Raw genomic sequence first — 25,176 nt, forward strand, 5'->3', positions numbered from 1 at the left:
ATATTCTCAATGGAGAAGGGTAAATAATGAGGTTCCTCAGGGTCTGTGCTGGGACCTCTACTTTTTAACTTGGTCATAAATGATTTAGAAATGGGAATAATAAGTGAGGTGATTAAATTTGCTGAAGACATAAAGTTATTCAAAGTTCTTAAAACAGAAGAGGATTGTGAAAAATTGCAAGACGACCTTAGACGACTGGGAGACAGAATACAACTGGCAGATGACATTTAGATCTAGATTCTATAAGTCTAAAACATCTAAGTGAAAAATGCACAAAATCAAGCCATTAGGACTTATATGGGCCAGCTTTCTTAGTTAACTGGCCACACAGATATCCCAGCAGAGCAGTGGGGCACCCTAGGGGGCGCTGCAGTTGACTTCACATAAAAGATCCCAGGTACACATCTTACCACTGCCCCATTATCTTGAATGGTGAGCCCCCCAAAACCCACCAAAATACTGCTGTACACAACTACAATAGCCCATATGGCTCCAGGTGTCACCTATATGTAGGTTCAGTAGCTTTTGGTAAGTTTTGGAGGGCTGACACTTTCCACCACAAGTGTAACAGATAGAGTGAGATATGGGTCTGGTCCATATCTTTGACCACTAGGCTACTCTAGGGACTTGCTTGCTGCTCTAATAGGACTGACCATAACATCTGGGGCTGTCATAGAAGCTGCTAGGTACTGGGGTTTTTTTTCACAATTTTTTTTGGGGGGGGGTCAGTAGCCACTAGGGGAGTAAGGGGGGGGGGGGGGGCACACCTTAATCCCTCCAGTAGTCATTTGGTCATTTAAGGCACCTTTTTGTGACTTAGTTGTGATAAAAACAAATCAAAACCAAAACATCTAAATTGTAGCCCTGGACATTTTTGTTTTGTTTCATTATGGCAGAAAAGCATCTGAGTGTTAGGAATGCACAAATCCTGCCCCTAACACACCCCCTTGTGATCTGAATGTATTGCTGACAAACTGCTTAAAAAATGGGTTTCAAAAATGAGTTCCATAATCACAAAAAACTGAGTGTTCATGGTATATTTCATTGCTTTCACTGTCACATCTCTATCCCCTGGGTGTGAACATCTCCCAGAATAATCACAGTGACTCTCTAACCTATAGGTGTCAGAAAAGGAAGTTTCCGGAACCAGAGGCTGTTTCTACTGATCTGAAAATGGGTTTCCAATTGGACTATCCTCAAGAACTGAAGAAATGGATTACAAAATTTGGAGGTGAGGGACGCAAACAAACTGGGCAACACAATAATAATGGGTGATTTCAATTACCCCAATATTGGCTGGGTAAATGTAACATCAGGGCATGCTAGGGAGGTAAGATTCCTTGACGAAATCAAGGACTGTTTTATGGAGCTGCTGGTACAGGAGCCGAAGAGAGACCTAGTCCTTAGTGGAGCGCATGATCTGGTGCGGGAGGTAATGGTGCTGGGGTTGCTTGATAGCTTTGAAGTAAGTATACACAGGAAATCCAATATGTTAGCGTTTAACTTAAAAAAAAGAGACTATGATAAAATGAGAAGAACGGTGAAAAAAAACTTAGAGGAGCGACTTCGAGGGTCAAAAATTTACATCAGGCGTGGATGCTGTTCAAAAACACCATCCTGGAAGCCCAGGCCAAATATGTTCCGTCTATTAAAAAAGGAGGACAGAAGACCAAACAACCACCGGTATGGTTAAAAAGTGAGATGAAGGAAGTTATCAGAGCTAAAAGAAAACCCTTCAGAAAGTGGAAGAAGGAACCGACTGAAAATAATAAGAAACAGCATAAGGAATGTCAAGTCAAATGCAAAACGCTGATAAGGAAGGCGAAGAGGGACTTTGAAAAAAGATTGCGTTGGAGGCAAAAACATATAGTAAATTTTTTTTTAGGTATATTAAAAGCAGGAAGCCGGAAAAAGAATCAGTTGGACCACTAGATGACTGAGGGGTAAAAGGGGCGATCAGGGAAGACAAAGCTGTAGTAGAGAGACTAAATTAATTCTTTGCTTCAGTCTTCACCGAGGAAGATTTGGGAGAGATACCGGTGCCAGAAATGGTATTCGAAGCTGACTGAATGAAATCTTTGTAAACCTGCATTGTCTATTGTCACTCCTATTTGAATACAACCTGAAGAAGGAATGGGTGATAAGGCAAAGCTTGTTTTATTTTGTTGCATTGCACCCTGGAAGTCATGTGTTTGCTATGTCATAAGCTTATTCCTGAGATAAACAGAAGAAAATCTGTTTTACTCTTTTGGGATCTTGCCAGGTACTTGTGACCTGGATTCACCACTGTTGGAAACAGGATACTGGGCTTGATGGACCTTCAGTCTTTCCCTGGATGGCAAAGCTTATGTATGAATGTACTTATGAGATCATTGAAGGACATTTTGATAATTCAAAATCTCTAACATTTCTCTTTCTTTTTTTTTTTTTACAAAATAAATCACATCCTGCAGGATTTGGTAAGTTTTATTCAGTTAGAAACATATATATTTTAGGGGTGGGCAATTAACACATTAATAACGCTATTAATGCATTAATCTTTTAACATTTACCTTGTTTTTTTGATGCTGCCTTTTTTTTTTAAATTCTGACCCACCCATTCCCCACGCTTACCTGTACAGCAGGGCTCAGGATTTTTTTCTCCTTCCTCGGAGCTGCCTCAAACTCCTCCTCTCCCTCTGCATGGTGCACAAAGTTAGGGAAGGTCTCTTGAGACTTGAAACCGCAAGATTTCCCTAACTTTCTGCACTGCGTGACTCAAGTATCTGTAGAGCCCGATCGCTGTGCAGGGAGAGACAAGGAGTGTGAGGCAACGCCAAGCTCGAACCCTGCTGAATGAAGGCTGGTCATTGGGGCATGAGAGAAACTGGGTGAAGGCTGTCTGAAACTTTATTCTTTAATGCCCAAAATGCTGTGATTAAAATTTTTCATCACACGATTAATCACAATTAAAATTGTTATTATTGTCCACCCCTAATATAATTTTTATATCATTGTATTTATTTCTCTTGTCTGAGATCTGATCATTGTTCATCTTTATTTTAATGCAGATTGGTGGGTGGAATGTGGCAGATACGCAGGTAACTGAATCTGATATACAAAAATTATACCAAACCACCAAGTTTCCTAGAGCGACCAAGATGCTAGGCACGTTAGCGTTTTTAATGTGTGTTAAATATGTACACGCATTAACCCTCTATGTGCCTACAATATCCCTATATGCGCTTACACGCTAATTGTGGGCTTGTTAAAAATGCTAACGCACCTTAGTAAACAGGGCCCTTAATCTGGTCAAGGTGGAATAAACATATTTAATCTGATGACCAGATTAAGACAAGAACTGTTTCCATCTGAATGATACAGTATAGATTACTTCTGCAAATGGCCACCAGGCATCCAGGGGGTGAGTTACAAGCTTCTTCATGTACCAATCGTAAGAGAAAGAAACATGTGATGTGTCTTAATGACAAAATAGGTGTGTCAGATAAGCTTCATTCTGGCATGTCTGTTTCTACCATTGGCCGCGAGTTAAAGTTTAATGAGTCACGGGGGGCGCTGTGGAGCTCGACTGAGATGGCCATAATCACTGTGCTCCAGCAAATAATTAGATTATCGGATTAATTTTAGCATAGAGGTACAATAAACTACTATAATCCTATTAACATCCATGGCGTCTGGGAAAAACACTAAAAGACATAGAGGAGAACCTTCCTCGCCGCAAAAAGCTCAAACAGGGAAGTCTGACGAGAATGAATCAGCGGCCATCTTGGCGGAGATCCATGCTTTAAAGGATTTAATAACCGAAACAAAAGATGGATGGATTCAACGATATAAAAGAGGATATTTATTTATTTATTGCATTTGTATCCCACATTTTCCCACCTCTTTGCAGGCTCAATATCTCCCTTATTAGAGCTGACTTATCTCTGCTTAACTCAAAAATACTCACGATGGAGCAGAAAATCGATGCAATGGATGTTCAACTTAAAACGATCCAAAAACAAGTAAAAAAAAATTTCCTTACTTGAAAAAGAAATTGAAGAAAATAATAACAGATCCAGACGGAATAATATACGGCTACTGGGCCTGCCAGAGAATCTAGAGGACTCTGACTCGGTACAATTCTTAGAAAAATTCATCCCTAGTATCCTTGGCATTCAGTTTAACAGAGCGTTTGAACTGGAGCGAGCCCACAGGCTTCCGACGCAACGTGGACCAAAAGACAAATATCCACGGCCCATTATAATGAAAGTATTACGCTTTCCACAAGTTATAGAAATTTTTCAGAGAGCACCTATTCGGTCCCCAGTGAAATATGAAGGTCAGGAACTACAATTCCTTCCCGACCTTTGCAAGACCACGGTCCAGGCTCGCAAACAGCTGCTGGCTTATCACCCCAAACTAAAGCAAATCAATGCCAGATACAGCATGCTCTATCCAGCAAAACTACGAGTAACTTACAATAACTCTACCAAGGATTTCACTAATCCTGAATCCTTGGCATCATACTTGGATGAAGTCGCTCCAAATACAATTGATACTCAGTGACTTACTGCGCTTTTCATGTAAGTACTATTTTCTTATCAAAGTTTCAGCACATGGCAAGGTAATAAATATGGATGCCAATCTCGGAAGTAGCTGTGCTTCAAGTCTCAATGCATGCACGTTGGAGTCATCCAATTACTCTTGTCAGTTAAAGACGGCTAAAATGGACGCTCTTCACAAATATAGAGCAAAAATGTTTAATAAGAGCGACTATAATAAATCATAGATAACCACGCCATGAGAGGTGACAAGCATTATTGGCAGCCGTAAAGCTATCGTAACCCAGCTACGAGGTCTGCACTAGCTCAAATACCCTGGCGACTTGTATAGATGAGGCTGTAAAACACTATCAATACTAGTGACATCTTATACTATTCTTCACAAATACAAACTTTATTCAGTCACATAGTACTCGATGAAGAGACACATAATGGACGCCTCAAAGGTTAGCAAATGTGTCATCAAGGTCTCTAACACACATGCTAGTGACGTCAATTCTGCTCCTAACTAAGGAAGTTATTAATGAAATCTTTTGGCAAGTGCGATGAACGGTCAGTCTACTGACAGCCTATGACGCTCCAAGCAATCCTGCTGAGCAGGTCATCCATATTAGAACTCCATGATAACTGCCCATCACATCCACCATATTTTCGCTAATAGTACATATCCATTACGTCCAAATTAGATGACCATGATGAACGACTGCCAAGATCATCACGCCTCAAAGGTTAACAAATGTGTCATCAAGATCTCGAACACACATGCTAGTGACGTCAATTCTGCTCCTAACTAAGTAAGTTCTTAATGACTAGTAAAAAAGGCCCGTTTCTGTATGAAAGGAAACAGGCGCTAGCAAGGTTTTCCTCCCCCCTCGCTCTCTCTGTGTGTCCAAGTCCCATGGCCCCCTTTCCTCGCTTCCCTCTGTCCCTCCGAGTCCCCCCTCGCTCCCCCCCAATCCCCCAACGCGGACGTCGCCCCCCTTCCAAAATCGCTGACCCCGGTCCCTCCCCCCCAGTCCCCCAACGCGGACGTCGCCAACCCCCCTCGAGCAGGCTCAGTGAGTCTGCTCCCTTCCCTGCTCTTCGCTCTGACTCTGGTCCCACCCTCATTTCCTGTTTCTGCAAGGGCGGGGCGGGACCAGAGCTCAGAGCAGGGAAGGCAGCAGTGACGTCAGTGATCTACTGCACCTAGCAGACCACCTCCGGCGGAAGCCACGGTTCCTGGCAGCGACAGAACGTTGGAGGTGAGATTTATTATGTAGGAAATCTTTTGGCAATTGCTTTGAACGGTCAAGTCTACTGACAGCCTATGATGCTCCAAGCAATCCCGCTGAGCAAGTCGTCCATATTAGAACTCCATGATAACCGCCCATCACATCCACCATATTTTCGCTAATAGTACATATCCATTACGTCCAAATTAGACGACCATGATGAACGACTGTCATCACGTCCATTATAGATGTCCATCATAGACGTCCATCACGTACGTCCATCGTGTCCACCATGGACGTCCATCGCGTCCACTATGGACATCCAACGTTTCCATCATAGTCGTCCTCCGCGTCCATCGTCCATCACATCTATGTTATCCGTCCATCATGGCCAGGTTAGATGTACATCATGGCCATATTAAACATCCATGAAAAGTATTTATGCCAAATTGATAAAGAGAATCCACAAAAAGTGGAGAACTCAATAGATCCCACGATGCGTGAAATGAAAAATAAAAAAGGTGGGAATATAAGCCAGGCTATCCAAAGAATGGAACCAAATAATGTTTAAAAAAACAAAGTTTAATAATTTCCAAGTAAATAATGATATAACTATACATAAAAAATGGATAGCCTGGCTTATATTCCCACCTTTTTTATTTTTTATTTTTCATGCCAAATTGATAAGACATAGATGTCCATGGTGAGAACTTATAATAAGCTGACAAGACATCCTAGAACTGCATGCAGGTTATGTTGAAATTGTAATTAACAAATGGAGAAAACTGTCTCTATCTAATACAGCTTACTTTAATGTAACTTAGAAGCATGAAATCGTATATTGACGTCTGCTTTCAAACAAACGCATAAAGTATTTAACAAGTATATGTCTGATGATAACATTCATATAATTGCCTTCTAAAATGTTTAAGTATAAAAATGAGAATCTATTCTTTTGTATTGTGTTGTGAAACAGTACCCAATTTGTGTCATTCATAATGATAATCTGAAACTCCACACATCATTACTATTCAGGGAGTCAGTGAGAGGTTGCTGACCATCCCGGCTCCCACAACTCATGGTTAAAACATACTATGTTAGTTGGTCATACATGGTTATGTTATTTGTTATTGTACGTAGCTCAGTAAATATGATTCATTCATTGCTTAATAGAGTCTACAGATCTAGTGGAGTATGTAAACTACTATCATACCTGATCTATTTATCTGGTGCAGTGTAATGCTTAACATAATATCCCTTAATGTTAAGGGCTTTAATAATCCAATCAAACGAAAAACAATCTTAAATTATTTAAATAAATATGTACCTAATATAATATTCTTTCAAGAAACACATTTATCTGATCGAGAATCAATCAAACTAAAAACGACATGGTCATTAACTCCTATGTTTTCTGCAGCAGATGGGAAACAAATGGTGTCACAATTCTTATAAGGAATCAAAATAACATTAAATTTATATCAGCAGATAATGATTCCCTAGGAAGATGGGTCAAAGTTAATATTACTGTAGATAATCACCCCCTGTATTTACTCAATATTTATGCCCCAAATACTGATTGCCATGAGTTCTTTCATACTATAGCTGACCTAATCACAACAGAAGGGGATAAGCCTATAATGATTGAAGGCGATTTTAATACAATCTTAAATCCTGAATTAGATAGAAAATCTAAATTCCCATTTTAAAAAACTAAAGCCTGGCTCATTCTGAGAGATTTGCCGCCTCATAATCGAAAGTGAAGGGCGGCCATCTTCCGACACAAACCGGGAGATGGCCGCCCTTCTCCCAAAACCGGCAAAATCGGTATAATCGAAAGCCGATTTTGGCTGACTTCAACTGCTTTCCATCGCGGAGACGAACAATGTGCAAGGGGGCGTGTCGGCAGGGGAGCGAAGGCGGGGCGTGGGCGTGCTTACGAGATGGCCGGCTTTACCTGACAATGGAAAAAAAAAAGGCGGACATGAAGAGAATTTGGTCCATTTAATTTGGACCCTTTTTTTTCAGGTCCAAGTCCCAAAAAAGTGCCCAAACTGACCAGATGACCACCGGAGGGAATCGGGGATGACCTTCCCTGACTCCCCCAGTGGTCACTAACCCCCTCCCACAAAAAAAAAAACAAATTTAAAATGGTGTAGAGTTGTGGGGAGTGGGTTTTGGGGGGGAATTTGGGGGGCTCAGCACCCAAGGTAAGGGAGCTATGCACCTGGGAGCTATCCTATATAATAAAACTCACCCTCAACGTTCTGAGGACACTGACGTCACTGTCAGGTCCTCCGGGCACTTCCTTCCGGTTCGAAGCCTTCATGGTGGTGAAGCCACCGAAAACACTGTGTTGGGGCCCCACCCTCGCGTCAAACGCGATGACGTCGAGGGCGGAGTAATGGCATCAGTGGCTTCACAACCAACGAATCAGCAGATTGAAGGTGGCGTGCCGAGGTCCGCAACAATGGCAGTCAGTGCCAACAGAACGCCGAAGGGGTGAGTAGGGAGGGGGGGAGGTTCGGAAGCAAAACCGTGCTAGCGCCCGTTTCATTTGCGGAAGAAACGGGCATGTTTTACTAGTTTTTATATATTTTTAAAATTTTTAGAAGTGCCCCTAGGGTGCCCGATTGGTGTCCTGGCATGTGAGGGGGACCAGTACACTACAAATCATGGCCCCTCCCATGACCAAAGGGCGTGGATTTGGTCGTTTCTGAGATGGCCGGCATTAGTTTCCATTATTGCTAAAAACAGAGGCTGCCCATCTGAAACCCGGCCAAATCCAAGGCATTTGCCCGGCACCAACCATATTATCGAAACAAAAGATGGCTAGCCATCTTTTTGGAAAATACGATTTGCTCCGCCCGTTAGCAGAGCAGTTCTGTAAGATGGGCGTCCTTAGAGATGGCCGCCCGCGTTCAATTATGCCCCTTCACATGTCACAACTTAAACTGTGTGATGTGTGGAGAATGTTACACAACAATGAAAGAGACTATACTTTTCATTCTTTACCACACAATTCATATTCTCGTATTGATTATTTCTTGATATCTGAGTCATTGTTTTGTTTTGGGGTTTTTTCAATTTATAAATTTTATTAAATAACAGTGTTTCACAACTGCGTTTCACCATGTCATTTCAATACATTTCAACTTATAACATTTCACCAAATTGTTTTAAACATTTTCTCCCCCCCCCCCCTTCCTTTATCCCTCGTCTCCTCTTCTTCCCCCCCCCTGACTCATTGTTATGTAAGGTAATTGATACACATATTGATACCATTAGACTATCTGATCATGCACATATCTCTCTTCAACTCTGATTTTTTGCCCAATAAACAGACAAAATCATGGCGTTTTAACTCTAAACTATTAACATATCCTGAATTCATAGCAGATATTAAGAAAGAAATTCTAGAATATTTCAAATTGAATACTCTAGAAGATACCAATTGGATTATACGCTGGGATGCTTTTAAATCATATATATGGGGATCAATAATACGTTTCACAGCTAAGCAAAAAAGAAAACATATGTATGAAATAACTGAACTGGAAAAATCAAGAACTCAGTTAGAAAAAATCCACCAACAAACACCTTCTAATCATAACATACTCTGCAAACTACAAAAGGAAAGATACAAATATAATTTGTTATTAGCTAACTCTGCAAACAAAGAAATATTAATGGAATCAGCTCAATATTATGCCAACAATAACAAATCTGGTCACTTGCTAGCCAATTATTTAAAAACTAGAGCGGAAAAAAATGATATATCAGTCATTAAAGATTCCAAGGATGATATAATAACTGATCATCAACAAATTCTTTCTTCTTTCCAGAAGTTTTATAGTGACTTATATAAATCTGAATATAATAATGATAACACAGATCTAACTTAAAAAAATATATATAAATCACCATACCAATGACAATAATGACAGTTTGATAATGTCTGGACCCATAACTGACCAGGATGTATCAACAGCTTTAAAATCCATGGCAAAAAAAAAGCACCGGGGCCAGATGGATTCACACTTGAATTCTATATGGCTTTTCTGGAAACACTCATACCCATTCTGAGCTCATTTTATAATTACTTAATCCAGTCAGGTAATGTATCAGGGACATTTACGGAAGCTACTACCACAGTTCTCCCAAAACCTGGTAAGGACCCCCAAAGAATACAAAATTATCGCCCCTTATCGCTTATAAACATTGATACAAAAATATATGCAAAAATATTAGCTGAAAGACTACAAACCATATTACCTAAAATAATAAATACTAACCAGACCGGTTTTATGCATGGTAGACATTCATATAATAATATCAGGCTGTTTACCAATCCTATATAATAAAACGCACCTCCAACGTTCTGAAGCTGGCAGCGTGGACAAAAACCTTGAAGCATTCGTGCTCCTGTATCCATCTCCTGACATGATGACATCTCGTACCCCCCGGTTGCGTCACAAACGACTGTGCCCAATAACAGCAAAGCAGCGCGGGTCAACTTCACCTACAACCAGTGTTGCCAGGTGGGCGGTTTTACTGCCCAATTGGGCGGTTTTCCGCGACCCGCCGCGGGAAATTTTTGCCCGCGGCGGGTTGCGGTTTTTTGGGCTGCTTTTTGGGCTTCAGGGCGGTTTTTTGGGCGGCTTTTTGCCTTTTTTTTCGGCCGCGGGGGGCGGGGTTAGTGACGTTTTTGGGCGGGGTTAGTGACGTTTTGGGCGGGGCCGATGACGTCGGAGGCGGGGCCGATGACGGGGAGGCGGGGCCGATGACGGGGGAGGCGGGGCCGGTGACGGGGGAGGCGGGGCCGGTGACGGGGGAGGCGGGGTTGATGACGGCGGGGGCGGGGGTGATGACGCGGGGGTGAGGGTGTCAGGGGCGGAGTTTGTGTTTGGGCGGGTTTTGGGCTGTTTTTTGGGCTGGATTGGGCGAGAAAAAAATTTTCCACCTGGCAACCCTGCCTACAACGGAAGTTTCACTTTTTCCTGCACCTATCTGAAGGGGGACGTGTGCTGCAGCCTCTCCCTTTCATTAATGCTGGCTGTTGTTAAAAACAGTGAAGGGGAGCACGGATGGATGCAGCTTCAGGCTGCCTTAACCTTTGCTTTGGCTTTTGTTTCAGCTGTTCCACAAACAGGAAATGAGGGCGGGACCAGAGGAACAGCTGAAACAAAAGCCAAAACAAAGGTTAAGGCAGCCTGAAGCTGCGTCCGTCAGTGCTCCCCTTCACTGTTTTTAATAAGAGCCAGCACTAATGAAGGGGAGCACGGGCTGAAGCAAACGTCCTGCTTGCAGTGCGAGGTCACAGAGACTGACAGTGGATGCATGGGACCAGAGAGAGGGGGGAAGGGGGTCCAGGGATGAGAGGGGGGAGGGGGTCCAGGGTTGAGAGGGGGGAGGGGGTCCAGGGATGAGAGATGGGGGGAGGGGGTCCTGAGACCAGTGAGGTGGGGGTGGAAGGGGGGTCCTGAGACCATAAGGGGGGGAAGGGGATACAGGACGAGGGGCAGCGGCGGCGACCCCGGGGGGGGTGTGGAGGGGGGAGCAGTGGCTACGACGACCTCGGGGGGGGGGGTTGAGGGGAGGAGCGCTGGCACCCTGGGGGGGGTGGAGGGTTGAGCGGCGGCGCTCTGACGAAAACCTTGCTAGCACCCGTTTCATTTGTGGCAGAAACGGGCCTTTTTTACTAGTGTTATAATACAAGCTCAATCCTCAATAACCCCATATGTAGCTATAATTATGCCTAGATGCCGAAAAGGCTTTTGATCGTGTGGAGTGGCCATATAGGTTCCAAACATTAAAGTGGTTTGGTTTCTCACAGGAAGCTATCAACATGATAAAAGTACTGTATAAATGTCCATTGACTAAATTATTTATCAGTGGCTAATACTCATGCACATTTCATCCAACAAGAGGCACCAGACAAGGTTGCCCTTTATCCCCGATGCTGCTAGCTATATTACAATCAGACCAAGTAGCTGGGGTTCAAATGGATAATTTGACAGCCCAATTGTCAGCTTATGCAGATGACTTCTTATTATATGCAACCCCTTCATCAATTCCTCACATAATAGAAATAATCAACAAATATTCCACAAAGATCAACAAATGTAAACTCCTCCACATACATCCAGAATTGTCTTGTTTTTCTATCATGCTTTATCATTATAATGTTACCCAAGATCCTCTGTAAGACTAAATGTCTATTTTCTTATATATTTCCATCATTCATGATGTATTGTAAGCCACATTGAGCCTGCAAATAGGTGGGGAAATGTGGGATACAAATGCAATAAATAAATAAATTTCAGGATATAAATGAAACCACACTAAAACAGAAATGATGCCGCTACGTAACGCTGCCACGTCATGTAATTACACACTGTCACCTTTTGGATTTAATTTATTTTTATTAGTTTTAAGTGTAACGTCCATCCAAATGCAGTACAAAGTACAAAGTAATTGCCATTCCATAAGAAGAACCATAAGATATCAAACATCTACAACACTGGTAAAGATCATAAAATCGAATTATGTATACAACAGGTATACAACAATGGAAGAGGCATAAAAATAAACGATAATTTGGAGGGAAACAATAAACAAAGGACAGAGGGAAAATGAAGAAAGGGGAAAAGGGGATCAGATGGTTGTGCTCCGCTCCATGGATAAATCCTTCTTATCTGTTCCCTTCTCCACTACTGCCAACTCCAGACTTCGCGCCTTCTGTCTCGCTGCACCCTATGCCTGGAATAAACTTCCTGAGCCCCTAAGTCTTGCCCCGTCCTTGGCCACCTTTAAATCTAGACTGAAAGCCCACCTCTTTAACATTGCTTTTCACTCGTAACCACTTGTAACCACTCGCCTCCACCTACCCTCCTCTCTTCCTTCCCGTTCGCATTAATTGATTTGATTTGCTTACTTATTTTTTTTTTGTCTATTAGATTGTAAGCTCTTTGAGCAGGGACTGTCTTTCTTCTATGTTTGTGCAGCGCTGCGTATGCCTTGTAGCGCTATAGAAATGCTAAATAGTAGTAGTAGTAGTAGTAGTAGTAGTAGACCGTATAAGTCTGCCCAGCACTGTCCCCACCTCCCAACCACCGGCTCTGGCACAGACCGTATAAGTCTGCCCAGCACTATCCCTGCCTCCCAACAACCAGCCCTGCCTCCCACCACCGGCTCTGCACCCTACGCCTGGAATAAACTTCCTGAGCCCCTACGTCTTGCCCCATCCTTGGCCACCTTTAAATCTAGACTGAAAGCCCACCTCTTTAACATTGCTTTTGACTCGTAACCACTCGCCTCCACCTACCCTCCTCTCTTCCTTCCCGTTCACATTAATTGATTTGATTTGCTTACTTTATATATTTTTTGTCTATTAGATTGTAAGCTCTTTGAGCAGGGACTGTCTTTCTTCTATGTTTGTGCAGCGCTGCGTACGCCTTGTAGCGCTATAGAAATGCTAAATAGTAGTAGTAGTAGTAGTAGATGACTACCTATCAGTATTTGATTCCAAATATTGCTGCAGTGTTAACCAAACTTTATGATTAGACATCTGGAAGTGACCAGTGTGGGCTGGACGATATTTATGAATTAGTAGAACATTATTCCACCAAAAATGAATATTGAGTTTTGAATTATTTGAAAGGGCTCATCGCTCACCGGGGAGAATTCATCCTGAAATGACAACACCGAGGCCAGCAGTGGCTAAATTGCTTAGATTTACTCAGACCTTACAAATTCTCACTGCAGCAAGATCGTCATCAATAATTCATGAAGGTGGGAAAATCCTTATTGTGGCAGATCTTTCTAAAACTTCAGCATTCAAACGAAAATAATTTCTAGCCCTGCGACCTCGCCTCACACTGTCACCTTTTAAATGGGCTCCCACAAACCTAAAATATCTGGGTGTTATGTTTGGTAATACTATACCTAATACTGTTAATCAAAATACTGTATACTTGTTGAAATGTATTACAGAAATGACCACCAAATGGTCCCCCCCTTAAATTGTCATGGTGGGGCAGATTAGATACGATAAAAATGATGATCACACCAAAGGTGCAAAGAAAAGCAACGAGAATGGTATGGGATTTGCGTTACAGGACGTATGAGGAGAGACTTGCTGAACTAAACATGTATACTCTGGAGGAAAGGAGAAACAGGGGTGATATGATACAGACGTTCAAATATTTGAAAGGTATTAATCCGCAAACGAACCTTTTCAGGAGATGGGAAGATGGTAGAATGAGAGGACATGAAATGAGATTGAAGGGGGGCAGACTCAAGAAAAATGTCAGGAAGTAATTTTTCATGGAGAGAGCAGTGGATGCTTGGAATGCCCTCCCGCGAGAGGTGGTGGAAATGAAAACGGTAACGGAATTCAAACATGCGTGGGATAAGCATAAAGGAATCCTGTGCTGAAGGAATGGATCCTCAGGAGCTTAGTCAAGATCGGGAGGCGGGGCTGGTGGTTGGGAGGCGGGGATAGTGCTGGGCAGACTTATACGGTCTGTGCCAGAGCCAGTGGTTGGGAGGCGGGGCTGGTGGTTGGGAGGCGGGGATACTGCTGGGCAGACTTATACGGTCTGTGCCAGAGCCGGTGGTTGGGAGGCGGGGCTGCTGGTTGGGAGGCGGGGATAGTGCTGGGCAGACTTATACGGTCTGTGCCAGAGCCGGTGGTTGGGAGGCGGGGCTGCTGGTTGGGAGGCGGGGATAGTGCTGGGCAGACTTATACGGTCTGTGCCAGAGCCGGTGGTTGGGAGGCGGGGCTGCTGGTTGGGAGGCGGGGATAGTGCTGGGCAGACTTATAAGGTCTGTGCCCTGAAGAGCACAGGTAGAAATCAAAGTAACAAATATGAGTTATCTTGTTGGGCAGACTGGATGGACCATGCAGGTCTTTTTCTGCCGTCATCTACTATGTATGTTACTATGTTAAGGTGAATTATATTCTCAGCATGCTACCTGTTATGTTGGACTTCAGTACTTATAAAAATATAGAACAAATATTATCAAAATTTCTATGGTCCAACAAACCTCCACGTATTGTACTGAAGTATCTTAAACCTTGTAAGGGGGCTGGAGAGTCCAAGCAGGGTAGGGTAAGGTATGGGGCCAGACTACTGTAAATATTTTAGGGTGCTATTTATTCCTCCCAGAGCAGTGGAAATGCCACTTCAATCAGAGAAATAAATAACATCCAAGGCTGTTTCTGATCTATTTACCTCGCTTGTCTGAACTCCTTAATTACCAGAGCTGTGCACTAGCTCCAAGGCAACCAAGAACACAGACCAAATATAATCAGAGGTATGAGAAGGTATCTTTTACTTCTTAAGCACCAGGTATAATTACAATTATCAGGTTCAAGTCAAATCAGTAGTTATCTGAGACGCCAAAGAATATACAAGCTTAGCCTAGTGGTTAGGGTGGTGGACTTTGGTCCTGAGGAACTGAGTTCGATTCCCACTTCAGGCACAGGCAGCTCCTTGTGACTCTGGGCAAGTCACTTAACCCTCCATTGCCCCATGTAAGCCGCATTGAGCCTACCATGAGTGGGAAAGCGCGGGGTACAAATGTAACAAAAATAAAATAGATACTATTGGAGATTCTACATGGAATGTTGCTATTCCAGTAGGAACATTCCTTGTAGAAGGCTGCGCAGGCTTCTGTTTCTGTGAGTCTGACATCCTGCACGTGCAGGACATCAGACTCACAGAAGCAGAAGCCTGCGCGGCCACATTGGTGATCTGCAAAGGCCGACTTCTACATGGAATGTTACTAGTGGAATAGCAACATTCCATGTAGAATCTCCAATAGTAGCAACAGTGGAGGAGTGGCCTAGTGGTTAGGGTGGTGGACTTTGGTCCTGGGGAACTGAGTTCAAATCCCACTTCAGGCACAGGCAGCTCCTTGTGACTCTGGGCAAGTCACTTAACCCTCCATTGCCCCATGTAAGCCGCATTGAGCCTGCCATGAGTGGGAAAGCGCGGGGTACAAATGTAACAAAAAAAAAAAATTGGTTGTGGGAATATAGTATCCCAGCGACACATAGGTGTTTTCTGGGCCTGAGTCTTTAATGTTATATTTTACCACTCTATGCCAATTAGTAGATATAACAGACTCAAAGCTTACTCATGAGAAAGCAATTACTTTGCCAATTCAGATACCGTGCTTTGGTTTCTCACTACATTCTCCACAAGACATTGGGAGAAGGCATCAAGTGGGGTATGATCAGTGGTGTGCTGGTAAATTTTTAACAACAGGCTCTCTCCCCGGTCCACCTCGGCGCCCCCCCCCCCCCCCCCCCGTCCACCTCGGCGCCCCCACATCCACCTCTGCGCCCCCCCCCCGTCCACCACTGCGCCCCCCACCCACCTCTGCGCCCCCCCCCAAAAAAAATTTGCAGAGCTGGCTATACCCCGGGGGGGGGGGGGGGGGCCAGCACATTACTCTCTCCAGGAAAAAAAAATTAAATGATCCCAGGTTCCAATCTAATTCATGTTTAATATGGGATAAAATGCCATAAATAAGTAAATAAACATAAACTTTTAACGTTCAGCACCTGATTCTCAAAGTGGACATATTCCAAACACTATAATGAAAATAAAATTATTTTTTTTCTACCTTTGTTGTCTGGTGACTTTGTTTCTCTGATCATGCTGGTCCAGTATCTGATTCTGCTGCTCTCTATCTGTTCCCTTGACTCCGTTTCCAGGGCTTCCTTTCCATTTATTTCTTTTCTTTCCTCCTTTCTTCTTCATTTCTGGTCCTCCGCAGACTTGACTGTACAGTGGATCCAGCTTCTGCCTATTTTCTCCATCCATGTGCAGTTTCTCTCCTCACTTCCTTTTCCCTCATCTAATCTCCTTCCTCTATCTTCCCTCCATGTCCAGCATTTCTTCTCTCTCCCTTCCCTCCCCTCCATCCATGTCCAGAATTTCTCTTGCCCTCCCCTCCATCCATGTCCTGAAACTCTCCTCTCTCCCCTGCCCCTCTCTATCCATCCATACCCAGCAATTCTCTTCTCTCCCCTGCCCCCTCTGCCCATCCATGCCCAGCAATTCTCTCCTCTGCCCATCCATGCCCAGCAATTCTCTCCCCTACTCCCCTCTGGCCATCCATGCCCAGCAGTTCTCTCCCCTGCCGCCCTCTGCCCATCCATGCCTAGCAGTTCTCTCCCCTGCCCCCCTCTGCCCAGCAATTCTCTCCCCTGCTGCCCTCTGCCCATCCATGCCTAGCAGTTCTCTCCCCTGCCCCCCTCTGCCCATCCATGACCAGCAATTCTCTCCCCTGCTGCCCTCTGCCCATCCATGCCCAGCAGTTCTCTCCCCTGCCGCCCTCTGCCCATCCATGCCTAGCAGTTCTCTCCCCTGCCCCCCTCTGCCCATTCATGCCCAGCAATTCTCTCCCCTGCCGCCCTCTGCCCATCCATGCCCAGCAATTCTCTCCCCTGCTTCCCTCTGCCCATCCATGCCCAGCAATTCTCTCCCCTGCCCCTCTGCCCATCCATGCCCTGCAATTCTCTCCACTGCCTCCCTCTGCCCATCCATGCCCAGCAATTCTCTCCCTTGCCTCCCTCTGCCTACCCATGCCCAGCAGTTCTCTCCCCTGCCCCCCCCTCTGCCCATCCATGCCCAGCAGTTCTCCTCCCTCCCCTGCCCTCCTGCTCCCATCCAGGTCTAGCGATGTCCTTCGCCCCCCATCCTCCCCTGCCGCTCCCATCCGTCCGTTTCAATTACCTGCCTTGAAGCGCCGCATTATCTAAAGCCTGCCTGCTACCCGTCTCCAGCTGCCTTCCCTGCTTGCTTCTCAGGAGTTGGTTCACGCCCTTAGTCCCACCGCAGGAAAAGGAAATGACGTCAGAATGACATCAGAAGGCGGGACTAAGGGCGCGAACCAACTCCTGAGAAGCAAGCAGGGAAGGCAGGCAGCTGGAGACGGGCAGCAGGCAGGCTTTAAATAATGCGGCGCTTCAAGGCAGGTAATTGAAACGGACGGATGGGAGCGGCAGGGGAGGATGGGGGGCGAAGGACATCGCTACACATGGATGGGAGCGGGAGGGGAGGAAAGCATGGTGCCCTCCTGCCATGCTTACCTCGTGCAGTGGAGCCGGCTCGCCCCCTACAACAACCGGCTCGCAAGAGCTGTCAAAATTTAACAAACGGCTCTTGCGAGCCGGTGCGAGCCGGCTCCAGCACACCACTGGGTATGATCAAAAACCTGCCAGGGACTCCACGTGGAAGGGAGGAAGGTAAAGATGGGAGAGAACACGAGACCAGGTGGTTTGAACTTTAGAACTGGGGTTTAAACGAAGAGTTTTTCTTTTGCTATGATTCTTTTTGGAACTGAATGGGACATTGCCTGTTTGAACTGAGTTTGTGTGTGTGTGTGTGGGGGGGAGGATAAACAGATTTATAAATACGTCACCCAGAGTCAGGTAAACGCAAGTTCTGGCTGCTTACGCGCTAAAAAGAGATATGCGCTTAAAAATGTAAGCCTTTGTGGCGAGGCAGGTTCAGCTGACAACAAAGCTGCAGAAGAATTTAAAACATCCCTGCTAAGTGTGATAGAAAAAAAGGGTTATGTGCCAGAGCAGGTCTTCAATGTTGATGAGACTGGCTTGTTTTACAAACAGGCTGGCAAATGGACAGATATAACGAAAATGGCAGCCAAAGCCCCTTTAAGGCATTTAAAGATCATGCCATCCTGTTATTGTTCACAAATGCCAAGGGTGATTTCAAATGCAAGCCTATGGTGTACAGAGCCCAAAATCCTTGTGCACTTAAAAGGAAAAAACCTGAATTACTTGCCAGTCCATTGGAGATGAAACTGCTAAGCTTGGATGACGTCCAACAACTGTTTCGTTCCAGAAGTTGAACGGTATCTCTACCGCAAGATCTTTGCCTTCAAGGTACTGCTGATTTTGGATAATGCACCAGTACACTGTCTTGCAGACCTAGAAAATGCAAAGCCCAATAATGAGGTTCTCTTCATTTCCCCAAACACATCCATCATCCAGACCCTCGATCAGGCAATAATAAAGGCTTTCCAGTGCCACTACATGCGGGAGCTTTACAGCAAGGCCTATGAAGCTGTAGATGCTGATGAGGAAACCACCATGCTGGACTTCTGAAAGACAGTGGCAATACGCAATGCAATCGACTACGTTGGGATAGCCTGGGATGGCGTCACACAGCCTACTATAAATAATTGTTGGGAATAAAAACTTGGTCAGACTGCATAATAAACTTTGAGGGATTTGAAGGTGTAGCAGAACACGAGTAGAAATGTGGAAAACATCATGCAATTTACACGAAAAGTCCCCGGAGAAGGGCTTGAGGACATGACATAAGAAGATGTTGAAATTTTGCCAGAGACTGCACTAGAGATCAGCAATGAAGACCTGGATGAGATGGGGCAACAAAGCCTCAGGGGCAGTGATAATGAAGAAGAGATGGCGGAGACTGCAAAAATCGTGCCTCTCATGTCTGCAAGAATAGCAGAGTGGGTGTCGACACTGGAAAAAACGTTCAGTGACATGAAGGAATGTTATCCTATGCTGCATCTCACAAACTCTGCATTTGCCCCTTACAGTGAAACACTTAAGAGTTTGAGAAGGAAAGCCAAGCAGACAAGGCTGACATAGTTTTTCAGTCATCGAGGCGCAAGACCCAGGCACCTGAGCTAGATCAAGTAGAAGTTGACCCCTCCTCCCTCCCAGGGTCTCCATCTTCATCATCTACTATCATTCTACAAGGCTGTCACTCTCCAGAGGTCGACCCACCTGATTTGACGTCCTCATCGTCTCCATCTTTGCAGGAGGAGTAAATCTCTCTGTCCCAGGTCTGCAGTTTCAAACACTGTTTTCATAATGTTGGTGGTTTAATGTTGACAAAACCAATACAGTACAGGCTTTTATTACTGTTGCATAAAGTTGTTTGTTTTTTCAAGCAGTGTTTCATAAGGCACAGAACCATTTCTGTAGCCCCCTGGTTCTGCAGCAATGTTTATCAAGCACTTTTTTCTTAAAGTGTTACCAACTGCAAGGACTGTATCTCATTCAGCAAATACAAATATATATTTTTACAACACACTATAGGCTCATTTTCAAAAGAGAAAAGTGTCCAAAAGACTTTTCTCACAAAAACATCCAAATCAGTATTTTTTAAACCAATTTTTAGACATTTTTCTATGAAGTCAGTAAGAAGTGCATTCAGATCACAAGGGGGCATGTTAAGAGTGGGATTTGGGCGTTCCTAACACATGGACCATTTTCTGCCATAATGGAACAAAACAAAAATGTCCAGGGCTATAATTTAGACATTTTGGTCTGTTTATTAATGAATAAGTCAAAAAAGTGCACTAAATGACCAACAGGCTCATTTTCAAAAGAGATGGATGTCCATCTTTTGACATAAATCGGAACTTGGACGTCCAAATCGGTATAATCGAAACCCGATTTTGGACGTCTCCAACTGCAGTCCGTCAGAAGGACATCCAAATCTCAAGGGAGCATGCCAGGAATGTGTTCAAGGCGGGACTTGAGCGCTCCTAAGACATGGATGTCTTTCAGTGATAATGGAACAAAACAAAGATGTCCAAAACTAAAACTTAGACGTTTTGAGCTAGACCTGTTTGTATAAACAAATAGCTGCAGTGAGAATTGAACCCACTTCCCCAGGATCAAAGTCTGCTGCATTAACCACTAAGCTACTCCTCTACTCCACACAAGAGTCCCCCAAATGACCAGATGACCACTGGAGGGACTCGGGGATCACCTCCCCTTAATCCTCCAAACACAAAACATTTTTCCAAACAGCACTTTCAAAAGGAAAAGATAAACATTTTTTTTTGTAGAAAATGACCTTTCCTGTTCTGATTTTGGATGTTCAAATTCAGACAGATGTCATATCCAAAAATGCCCTTTCTGTATTTCATTTGCCCAAAGTCTCAAGGAGCAGCAGTGCCAGGATCAAAGCCCCCTGAACTAACCAGTAAGCCACTCCTCCTCTGTTTTGGATGTCTTGCATGTGGAGGTTTTGTGTTCGAAAATGGACCAAAACCAAGGACGTCCAAATCACAAAGACGTCCAAATTACAGGACGTACTTGGCATTTTCAAAATGAAAGATGGCCATCCATCCTTTCACGAATATGACCTTCTCCCTGCCTCCGAATTTGGACATCTTTGTAAAACGTCCAAATTCCGACTTAGACGTTTCTTTCGAAAATGCCCCTCCAGGTGACCTCTGCAGGAATAAAGGGATGAAACCTCCTTTCTCCCCCAGTGATCACTGACCCCCTCCCATCCCCCCAAAGTGTAAAGGAAGCTGTATATACCAGCATCTATGACAGCTTCAGATGTTACGGCCAGTCCTATTAGAAAAGCAAGCGGGTCCCTGGAATAGCCTAGTGGTCAGTGCACTATAGAGAAGGGGACCCAGGCCCATAATCCACTCTATTACACTTGTTGTAGAAAGTGTCAGCCCCCCTAACCCCCACCCAAAAAACCTACTGTACCCACATATAGGTGACACCTGTAGCCATAAGGGCTATTGTAGTTGGGTACAGTAGGATTTTGGTGATTTTTAGGGCTTACCGTACAGTATAAGGAGTTAACAGTGAGATGCGTACCTGGGATCTTTTATGTGAAGTCCAGCGCAGTGCCCCCAGGGTGCCCCACGGCTCTGCTGGGATGTCTGTGTGGCCAGTCTACGAAGAATGTTAGTCACCGCGTCTCAAAAAAGATATAGTGGAATTAGAAAAGGTGCAGAGAAGGGTGATGAAAATAATAAAGAGGATGGGACAACTTCCCTAGGAGGAAAGGCTAAAGCAGCTAGGGCTCTTCAGCTTGGAGAAGAGACGGCAGAGGGGAAATATGATAGAGGTCTATAAAATAATGAGTGGAGTGGAACAGATAGACGTGAATCACTTGTTTACTTTTTCCAAAAATACTAGCACTAGGGGGCATGCGATGAAGCTACATAGTACATTTAAAACAAATCGGAGAAAATATTTCTTCACTCAACGTGTGATTAAACTCTGGAATTCGTTGCCAGAGAATGTAGTAAAAGCAGTTAGCTTAGCTGGGTTTAAAAAAGGTTTGGTAGCTTCCTAAAAGAAAAGTCCATAAGCTTGATGGACCTTGGGCCTGTCCCTGTGTGCCTTTTTTTTTTTAATGGTCTAAAAGGATAGATGCACTAAGTACAACAATGACTACGAAATGGCCATTTTCAAATAAAAGAGACATTTTTTTCTGGTTAGAAAATGGCCATTTTCACTACTTGATTTTTAGATGTTTTCAGTAACACGTCCAAAGTCGGATTTAGACGTCATATTGAAAATGCCCCTCTATGTTTCTCTGATTTTTGTTATGTGTTGTCCAATGCAGGACCCAAACCCTGGATTTTCTTCTATAGGGATATGCATTCACTTTTCACGGTTTTGAGGAAAAATTGTTATAGCTGGAACCTCAATTTCCCATAAGTACATTTTTTGGTATTTGAAAATTTGTGGTTTGCGATCTTTTTGTGAACCATACCATCGCAAATGCCGAGAATGGACTGTATATCCAAATTTAAAGCAAAATAAATGTTGTAAACAACAGACTGGTCTTAGCCTCCATCTTCTGGAAAATCCTGAAATTTAGAAACAGCTGGTGCAGTGGGCTGTGTCTTTTCTGGAATGGGATAACAACACTGGACCTGGGGGGTGGGGGTGGGGAGAAGAAGATGTGCTGGACCTGGGGTGAGGGAGATGGAGATATCATGGACCTGGGGGTGGGGGGTGAGGAGATGCACCTTTATTGGTGTTATATAGTCAGAGCTCTTTATTTTTATTCAATATTTTGGGTGGAAGAACAGTGGATGGAAGAAGTTATTTTTATTACTCAGGGGTTGATATTCAAAGCAATTTAACCAGGCAAAAATGGCTCCTGGCCAGTTAAATACTACTACTACTACTACTTAACATTTCTAGAGCGCTACTAGGGTTACGCAGCGCTGTACAATTTAACAAAGAGAGACAGTCCCTGCTCAAAGAGCTTACAATCTAATAGACAAGTGAACGGTCGGTCCGATAGCATTTGTTCATGCTAACTACTAATTTTCAGCAGTGCTAGGGTGTCCCTAGAACCGGCCCCTCGAAATGACACAGTGATTACAATTTATAACAAATTCTCTACCTATAAAAGGTTATTCCATAATTATACTTCCTGTGTGTACATCCATATGCTGCACAAGACGGCATGTTTGAGAATATAAGTGAGATTAAATGAAAATTCCACCAACAATAAAGAATGACAATGAGGATGCAGCAGCTCATATTTGCTTGCTTTGTTTTGAGAGTACAGGGTTGACGGCTGAGTGGGAGAAGGGAAACAGAGATTAACCTAATTGGCTGCAATGTTTTGACGTCATCCCATGTCCTGAGTCAAATCTATGAGGCAGGAAGGTGATAATAGCCGATAGCAGAGCTCCTGTCATAGAAAAAGTGATTGACTAAAGAACCAGCAAATGAGGGTTAGAGGTAGGTGCAGGAGCAGCCAATGAAGGTTAGAGCTGGGAGTGTGAGGAGCCAATGAGGGGTAGCGGTGGTTGTGTGATAAGCTAATGAGAAGTGTTTGCTCACGTTTATTAATGTGTCTCCTCTCTGCAGTAAATGTGACTCTGGATCCTGAAACTGCTGGTCCTGATCTCGTCCTGTCTGAAGATCGGAAAAGTGTCAGATGGAGAAACACAAGACGGAATGTGCCAGCCACTGCTGAGAGAATTGATACTTATCGCCATGTGCTGGGGAGTGAGGGCTTCACCTCAGGGAGACATTACTGGGAGGTGGAGCTGGGGGAGGAGGTGGAGCTGGGGGAAATGTTTCTAATGGGAGTGTGTAAAGAGCCTGTGAGGAGGAAGGTGGGGATCAAACCTGAGGAGGGATTCTGGACAGTGGAGCTGCGGAATGAAACCGGATGCTATGCCCTCACCTCCCCTGAGACCACGCTCCCCCTGATCCCCCGGGTAGTGGGGATTCTGCTGGACTATGAAGCAGGAAAGGTCTCGTTTTATGACGCAGAGAATAAATCTCATCTCTTCACCTTCACTGACTCCTTCACTGGGAAACTCCAACCCTTCTTTGAGACTCATTCTGAATTTCCTCTGAGAATCCGCCCAATACTAGATTAACATTCCCAGACTCTCTCGCTCTGCTTGACAATTTGGAGCCGTATGTTAGTACCTCGGTCATAGGCTGTCTTAGGTTGCAAGAGGGAAATGGGCACTTATTCTTACCTGTCCTGACCACACGACCTCTAGAGCACTAAAATGTAAGGGCACATAGAATAACTGTGGTCAGAATGTGCAGGTGATGGAAAATTGAAAACCATACCTCCCCCCTTGGATCTAGTATTAACTGTGGCTTACAAATTTCGCTTGGTGGCTAAGGGAAGGGACTATTTAGCAAGGGAAAGATAAGGCATATCCTAGGAACTACATAATAAAGAGTCCAAAATAACCAAAGCATAACATAATATGTATTATTCTAAACTTAAAATTCATATGTCTTATTTTTAAACTATAACATACTAAATTAAAAACTATTGCATCTATAATAACTCTAAAATAAACATGTTATATAATAAACTTATCCTAAAAATAATATGTTGTATAATAAAAGAGAAGAAATTATGCATTGATGCATAGGCGCCCCGTATAAGAGGCTTGGGGAGGCTTACCGTAACCTTCCTCCCCTTGCTGCACCCTCCCCCCCCCCCCCGCCTCCCAAACGCGGGGCTTCCTGGCACTGCAGCCAAGCAGCTCTGATCCTTCCCGCCCTCAGCTGAGCTTCCCGATAACAGCCCTCCTCTCTCTGTCCCCCCCCCCCCCCCCCCCCCGGCGCGTGTTTACCTGTTTTACTTTTAGTGGCAGCGAGTGGCGACAGCAGAGATAAAGAAGAAAGCACTACGGGATCTTCCAGCTTCTCTGTTCCCTTCCCTCACACGTGTCCTGCCTTCTGCGATGACGTATTTCCTGTTTCCACAAGTACAAACACAGCAACAACAATGAGTATAGTTGTAATAGCAGAGAGAAAGAAATGTTTCCATTTTCCAAAAGCACTGTCAAGCCACCCAGTCCAAGACGTGTCAACGCCAGAATTTTCTGCAAGTTCATTGGCAAGGGCAGTGAGACCTTCTAGAGTCCTGGTAATGGTACCATCGGGTGCTGTATTATTGGGAATGAAAGTACAACAGTGGGGGCCAATCAGGGCACAGACCCCACTTCTCAGCCAGCATCATATCAAGGACCATCCGATTCTCCCAGGCCATCAGGCTTGTGGCATCTAGCTGTTCAACGATACCCTTGACCGCATCTTGAGTGTGGTTAATGAAGCACTGCTGGTTATAGTAAATATAGTT

At 44.3% G+C, this 25,176-nt stretch overlaps 1 protein-coding gene across 1 annotated transcript in view; it reads left to right on the forward strand.

The window, feature by feature from the left end:
* The window catches only part of LOC115458833 (E3 ubiquitin-protein ligase TRIM39-like), a 36,179-nt gene extending 11,842 nt beyond the window's left edge, over positions 1-24,337 (forward strand). The window contains exons 5-8 of the mRNA XM_030188656.1: positions 1,122-1,231; positions 2,454-2,459; positions 3,051-3,080; positions 23,427-24,337. Of these exons, the coding sequence (XP_030044516.1) occupies positions 1,122-1,231; positions 2,454-2,459; positions 3,051-3,080; positions 23,427-23,947 (667 nt within the window). The 3' untranslated portion in view covers positions 23,948-24,337. The remainder of the gene's footprint in view (positions 1-1,121; positions 1,232-2,453; positions 2,460-3,050; positions 3,081-23,426) is intronic.
* Positions 24,338-25,176: the final 839 nt, after the last annotated feature.

This window comes from Microcaecilia unicolor, unplaced genomic scaffold (assembly GCF_901765095.1).
Source record: "Microcaecilia unicolor unplaced genomic scaffold, aMicUni1.1, whole genome shotgun sequence".
In the NCBI taxonomy this organism is placed as follows: domain Eukaryota; kingdom Metazoa; phylum Chordata; class Amphibia; order Gymnophiona; family Siphonopidae; genus Microcaecilia; species Microcaecilia unicolor.